At 45.3% G+C, this 7,516-nt stretch overlaps 1 protein-coding gene across 1 annotated transcript; it reads right to left on the reverse strand.

The window, feature by feature from the left end:
* Positions 1-773: 773 nt before the first annotated feature.
* Positions 774-1,712, reverse strand: LOC112124215 (olfactory receptor 52M1-like). Its single transcript, XM_024222739.2, has one exon. It carries the CDS (start codon positions 1,710-1,712, stop codon positions 774-776), a length of 939 nt encoding a protein of 312 aa, XP_024078507.2.
* Between the last annotated feature and the right edge of the window lie 5,804 nt (positions 1,713-7,516).

Below are 7,516 nucleotides of genomic sequence, written 5' to 3' on the forward strand. Positions count from 1 at the left end.
GGTTGCCCCATCTCAAAAAAATATATTGGAATTGGAAAAAGTTAAAAAGGGCAATAAAATGATTAGGGGTATGGAACGGCTTCCGTATGAGGCGAGTATGGGACTTTTCAGCTTGGAAAAGAGACTACTAAGGGGGTGTGTGTGTGATAGAGGTCTATAAAATCATAACTGGTGTAGAAAAAGAAAATAAGGAAGTGGTATTTACTCCTTCTCATAACACAAGAACTAGGGGTCACCAAATGAAATGAATAGGCAACAGTTTAAAACAAGCAAAAGGAAGCATTTCTTCACACAATACACAGCCAAGCTGTGGAATTCCTTGCCAGAGGATGTTGTGAAGGCCCATCAATAGCCAAGGTGGGAAGGGATGGTGTGTCTTTACCAGCAGCTGGAAATGGGTGACAGGGAATGGATCATTTGATTACCTGTTCTGTTCATTCCCTCTGGGGCACCTGGCACTGGCCACAATTGGCAGACAGGACACTGGGCTAGATGGATCCTTGGTCCGGCCCAGTATGACCATTCTTATGTTCTTATATTCCCAGAGGTCCAGTTATCAGTAATTAGAAGGGTGGCAAACCAATGAGTTCTACACTGCCCGATTCCGCAGTTTGTCGCACTGACACAGCACAGTAAGTTCAGGAAAGGGTCTAATGTCTCTCTGACTGTCCAATCAGTGATTCACAGAAGAGAACACAGCGTCATGTCACCAGCCAGCTCTGCACAGAGCTCGGTCTGAGAGCCAGAGCACCAGGAGAAAACTTTAAGTCCCTTTATGAGTAAAGAGCCGGAGCAGCCTGTCCCTGATCTGTATGGTCCTCACCCCGTAGATGATGGGGTTGAGCATGGGGGGGCACCAGTAGGTACATGTTGGCATTGAGAACGTGGAAATGCTGGGGCACATTGTGGCCATACCGGTGCGTGAGGGAGGAGAAAAGACCTGGGATGTAAAAGGCTAAGATGGCACAGAGGTGGGAGCTGCAGGTCCCCAAAGCCTTGAGCCGGGCATCCTTTGTGGGGAGGCTGAAGATGGCCTTGAGGATCTGGGTGTAGGACACAGCAATAAAAATCATATCCAGACCCCTCACACAGAATACCACAAAGAGGCCGTAGTAACTACTGACGCGGGTGTCGGCGCAGGCCAGCTTCACCACGGCTATGTGCTCGCAGTGCGTGTGGGGGATGATGTTGGTTCTGCAATATGGCCATTGCCTCACCAGAAAGGGATAAGGCAGTATGAGGATGCCGCCGCGAAACACCACGGCCAGGCCAATCTTGGCAACCATGGAGTTTGTCAGGATGGTGGAATGTCTCAGGGGGTCGCAGATGGCCACGTAGCGATCAAAAGCCATAGCCACAAAGATCCCAGACTCCATCAATAAGAAGCAGTGAATTAAGTACAGCTGGGAGAGGCAGGCACTGAAATCAATCTCCCTGGAATTGAACCAGTAGATGCTCAGTGTTTTGGGCAGGGTGGATGTAGTCAGGACCAGGTCAGCGATGGCCAGCATGCAGAGGAAATAGTACATGGGCCCATGGAGGCTTAGTTCTGTCTTCACGATGAACAGGATGATGAAGTTCCCCAAGACAGCTATGGTGTACATGGCACAGAAGGGGATGGAGATCCAGACATGGGCCGCCTCCAGGCCAGGAATGCCCACTAGGATGAAGGTGGAGGGGTTGGTGAAGTTGGTTTTATTGGAATCTGACATGTAGTAGGGAAGAAGTTGTTCAACTCTGAGGCGTTCCCAGGGCCCAGGGTGATGGTCGTAGTACAAAAGCCTGGATGGAGAGACCATGTTAATATGAGCCACTACATGCACTACTGGATACTTTTCTCATGGGTGAAGCCGCTTGGTTGCTCTTCACACACATTTTCATTTTTCAGAGAAATGAATTATAAACAACTGACCCTACTAATGCCAATTCCATATTTGATGGTCCTCCGTGCAGCAATTATTTCTACACATCATGGTCTGGGAAATCTTAATAGGCACCAGCAGGAAACACACATGTGGATAGTGGTTATCCCTCATTGTTCCTTAATGCAATGAAAGCCAGGCTAGAAAGTCCATGCTATTCCCCCAGGCACCTGGTTGCTCAAAATCGGAAAGTGTAAAAAAACACGCACAAAAAACAAAGCTTTGCCAGTCCATGTGCCGGGGGAAACATTCCAACTAGAACCATCTCAGGGTAAAGACCTGGGGGTCATCAATAGCTGTTCCATGGAAACACCTGCTGATTCACAGTAGTGGCCAAAACAAAGATAATGTTCAGATGCCTAAGGAATGGGGTGGAGAGCAACCTGCTCTGGAAACGCTCTCAGTTGTGGTCACCCAGTCTCTCTAAAGGATATAGCAGATAGAAAGGGGATTTCTGAGACTGGCTATGAGAATGGTGGAGGCTGCCATATGCGGACAGAGTGAAAAGTCTGGGACTGTTTAGTTTAGAGAAGCCACAAATAAGGGGGCATATGATAGAGGAGAACAAAATAACAGAATGGAACTGATTACATTAAAATGGACAAACAGAGAACAGTTCCCAACCAGTAATATCTATAGATAATTACTGCTTCAAAAGGGCTAATTCCTCAACAATGACAAATTATCCACAAAACTGATTGGGAGGAAAAAAATATTGAGGAAAATGGAAAGGAAAATTGGGAGTTCTTTAAGAAGAGTTTATTAGCTAGCTAACAAGCCACAATTCTGCAGTAAAGAAAGAGGAGAACTCGTATCAGATGAGCAGATGGAATACATTCTAGTCCATTAGCAGTCAAGGAGGATGTTAAGCAGCATCTACAGTAGAACCTGAGGGTTACGAACACCAGAAACATAAACTTTTAACAATTAAAGGGAATTTTTTTTTAAAAACGATTTGACAAGGTTAGGAAAAAATGGAAAATCTGGCATGGGATTAGTTAACAAAAAGTCTAGTCATATAATGAATGTGAGTCACCAACAGGGTTTATGGAAACAGTCTTGTCAAATAAGTTTTCATCCTTTAATGACTGTACACATTTGGTTGACCAAGGGGACTGTGCATATACGATAGCCTTCAATGACTCTGAGGCATTTGATGTAGTCAGAGAAAACATTCAGATCAAAACACTATCCAATATCAGTAGAGGACATGTAAAATAAACTAAAAATTGGCTAAGTGACAGATCTCAGGAAGCAGTTGTCAATGGGGCATTACAGGGAATGGGGGTGTTTTTACTGCAGGTCTGCAGGGATCAGTTCTAGGCCCCATGCTATTTAATAGTTTCATCAATGATATGGAAGCAAATAGAAAATCACTGCAGATAAAATAGCGGAGGACCCAAAATTGGCAGAGTGGTTACAATGAGGCCACCAGGGCGGACACAAATGTTTTAATACAGTCAAATGCAAACTTATCTCAGAATAGGGAATGCAGGCCCAACCCACAGACTCGATCACTGTATTATGGAATTGAGGGACCCTGAAAAGGATTTAGGTGTCACTGTGGACAACCAACTCATTGTAGTGGTGAGCTGGAGCAGGGGAAGGATTTTACCTCTGCATATGGCATTGGTGAAACCAACTGCATCCAGTTCCATGGTCCACATTTCACAATTTGAAAATGTGGAGTACATGCAGAAAAGAGCCACAAAAAGGATTGGAGGCTGCAGAAAATGGCGACCAGTGAGGGACATAAAGAGCTTCATCTCTTTATCTTATCTAAAGTACAATCAAATGGAGAAAAGAAATCACATTGGGGAAGAAAGCTACTAGAGCCTCCCTGGGATAGTGCTTGGGGTGTGCTACAGACTGCCGGGATCCGATTTGGATATGAATAGAGACCTCTTTAATGTTTTTAATGAAGTAAATACTAATGGGAATTGTGTGATCATGGGAGTCTTTAACTTCCCAGATATAGTCTGGAAGACAAGTGCTGGTAATAATAATAGGGCTCAGATTTTCCTAGATGCGATAGCTGATGGATTCCTTCACCAAGTGTTTTCTGAACCAACAAGAGGGGATGCCATTTTAGATTTGGTTTTGGTGAGTAGTGAGGACCGCATAGAAGAAATGACTGTAGGGGACAACCTTGGGTTGAGCAATCATGAGCTAATTCAGTTCAAACTAAATGGAAGGATAAACAAAAATAGATCTGTGACTAGGGTTTTTGATTTCAAAAGGGCTAACTTTAAAAAATTAAGGAAATTATTTAGGGAAGTGGATTGGACTGAAGAACTTGTGGATGTAAAGGTGGAGGAGGCCTGGAATTACTTGAAGTCAAAGGTGCAGAAACTACCAGAGACCTGCATCCCAAGAAAGGAGAAAAAATTCATAGGCAGGAGTTGTAGACCAAGCTGAATGAGCAAGCATCTCAAAGAGGTGATTAAGAAAAAGCAGAAAGCCTACAAGGAGTGGAAGATGGGAAGGATTAGCAAGGAAAGCTACCTTATTGAGCTCAGAACGTGTCGGGATAAAGTGAGAAAGGCCAAAAGCCATGTAGAGTTGGACCTTGCAAAGGGAATTAAAACCAGGGCCGGCTCTAGGCACCAGCAAAACAAGCTGGTGCTTGGGGCGGCACATTTTTAGGGGCGGCATGGCCGGCGCCAGAATGCCGCCCCTAAAAATATGCCCCGGCCGCCCTAGCTCACCTCCGCTGCTGCTCGCGCGCCGCTACGCGCCCTCCCTCCCAGACTTGAGAGGGGATGGGAGGGGGAGATCCCGAGCGGCCGCGGCGCGCATCGCTGCTCCCCTTCCCTCCCAGACTTGAGAGCCTGGGAGGGAGGGGGAGAAGCGGCGCCCGCGCCGGAGCCACTCGGAGTTTCCCCCTCCCTCCCAGGCTCTCAAACCCGAGCGGTCGCGGCGCGCGAAACAGCCGTTTCCCGTGCCGCTGCTCCCCCTCCCAGGCTTGAGAGCCTGGGGGGAGGAGGCAGGGCTGGGGATTTGGAGAAGGGGCGGAGTTGAGGCGGGGCCGGGGGTGGGGGTAATTAAAAAACGGGGGGGGGGGGCAGCCAAAATTGTTTTTGCTTTGGGCGGCAAAAATCCTAGAGCCGGCCCTGATTAAAACCAATAGTAAAAGGTTCTATAGCCATATAAATAAGAAGAAAACAAAGAAAGAAGAAGTGGGACTACTAAACACTGAGGATGGAGTGGAGGTTAAGGATAATCTAGGCATGGTCCAATATCTAAACAAATACTTTGCCTCAGTCTTTAATGAGGCTAATGAGGAGCTTAGGGATAATGGTAGGATGACAAATGGGAATGAGGATACAAAGGTAGATATTACCACATCTGAGGTAGAAGCCAAACTTGAACAGCTTAATGGGACTAAATCGGGGGGCCCAGATAATCTTCATCCAAAAAAATATTAAAGGAACTGGCACATGAAATTGCAAGTCCATTAGCAAGAATTGTTAATGAATCTGTAAACTCAGGGGTTGTACTGTATGACTGGAGAATTGCTAACATAGTTCCTATTTTTAAGAAAGGGGGGGGGAAAGGGATCCCGGTAACTACAGGCCTGTTAGTTTGACATCTGTAGTATGCAAGGTCTTGGGAAAAATTTTGAAGGAGAAAGTAGTTAAGGACATTGAGGTCAATGGTAATTGGGACAAAATACAACATGGTTTTACAAAAGGTAGATTGTGCCAAACCAACCTGATCTCCTTCTTTGAGAAGGTAACAGATTTTTTAGACAAAGGAAACACAGTGGATCTAATTTACCTTGATTTCAGAAAGGCATTTGATACAGTTCTACATGGGGAATTATTAGCTAAATTGGAAAAGATGGGGATCAACATGAAAATTGAAAGGTGGATAAGGAACTCATTAAAGGGGAGACTACAACAGGTGAACTGTCAGGCTGGAAAGAGTTAACTAGTGGAGTTCCTCAGGGGTCGGTTTTGGGACCAATCTTCTTTAATCTTTTTATTACTGACCTTGGCACAAAAAGTGAGAATGTGCTAATAAAGTTTGTGGATGACACAAAGCTGGGAGGTATTGCCAATACAGAGAAGGACCGGGATATCATACAGGAAGATATGGATGACCTTGTAAACTGGAGTAATAGTAATAGGATGAAATGTAATAGTAAAAGTGCAATGTCATGCATTTAGGGATGAATAACAAAAAAAAATGTTAGAAGCTGGGGATGCATTAGTTGGAAGTAACAGAGGAGGAGAAGGACCTTGGAGTATTGGTTGATCACAGGATGACTATGAGCCGCCAATGTGATATGGCCGTGAAAAAAGCTAATGTGGTCTTGGGATGCATCACGTGAAGTATTTCAAGTAGAGATGAGGAGGAGTAAGTACTGTTATACAAAGCACTGGTGAGACCTCATCTGGAATGCTGTGTGCAGTTCTGGTCTCCCATGTTTAAGAAGGATGAACTCAAACTGGAACAGATACAGAGAAGGGCTGTATCCGAGGAATGGAAAACCTGTCTTAAGAACAGAGACTCAAAGAGCTTGGCTTGTTTAGCCTAACCAAAAGAAGGCTGAGGGGAGATATGATTGCTCTCTATAAATATATCAGAGGGATAAATTCCAGGGAGGGAGAGGAATTATTTAAGCTCAGTACCAATGTGGACACAAGAACAAATGGATATAAACTGGCCGTCAGGAAGTTTAGACTTGAAATTAGATGAAGGTTTCTAACCATCAGAGGAGTGAAGTTCTGGAACAGCCTTCCAAGGGGAGCATTGGCGGCAAAAGACATATCTGGCTTCAAGACTAAGCTTGATAAGTTTATGGAGGGGATGGTATGATGGGATAGCCTAATTTTGGCAATTAATTGGTCTTTGACTACTAGCCCAATGGCCTGTGATGGGATGATAGATGGGGTGCGATCTGAGTTACTACAGAAAATTCTCTCCTGGGTGCTGGCTGGTGAGTCTTGCCCACATGCTCAGGGTTTAGCTGATCGCCATATTTTGGGTCGGTAAGGAATTTGCCTCCAGGGCAGATTGGCAGAGGCCCTGGGGGTTTTTCGCCTTCCTCTGCAGTGTGAGGCACGGGTCACTTGCTGGAGGATTCTCTGCACCTTGAAGTCTTTAAACCATGATTTGAGGACTTCAATAACTCAGACATAGGTTAGTGGTTTGTTACAGGAGTCGGTGGGTGAGATTCTGTGGCCTGCATTGTGCAGGAGGTCAGACTACACGATAATAATGGTCCCTTCTGACCTTAAAGTCTATGATTTTATGGAGAATTTCATGGGGAGAAAACCATGGGTAATAACGGGCTCTGTAATATAGCAGAGAAAGGCAGAGCTAAGCCCAAGCCAGATGAATTTCAGCTGGAAATAAGGGCCAAATGTTTAGCACAGTGCGTGATTAACCTTTGGAACAAACTGCCAAGGGAAATGGTGGATTCTCCAAATCCCTATGTCTGCAGATCCAGACTGGATGCTCTTCTGGAAGATCTGCTTGAGAGCCTGTCTACACTTAAGTATCGGAGGGGTAGCTGTGTTAGTCTGGATCTGTAAAAGCAGCAAAGAGTCTTGTGGCACCTTATAGACTAACAGACATATTGGAGC

The sequence above is a fragment of the Terrapene carolina genome, unplaced genomic scaffold (assembly GCF_002925995.2).
Source record: "Terrapene carolina triunguis isolate 2854851 unplaced genomic scaffold, T_m_triunguis-2.0 Scaffold357, whole genome shotgun sequence".
Taxonomy (NCBI): domain Eukaryota; kingdom Metazoa; phylum Chordata; order Testudines; family Emydidae; genus Terrapene; species Terrapene triunguis.

What these genes read in the sequence shown, in the direction of transcription:
- LOC112124215 (XM_024222739.2), bottom strand. Translation starts at nt 1,712, where the DNA reads ATGTCAGATTCCAATAAAACCAACTTCACCAACCCCTCCACCTTCATC.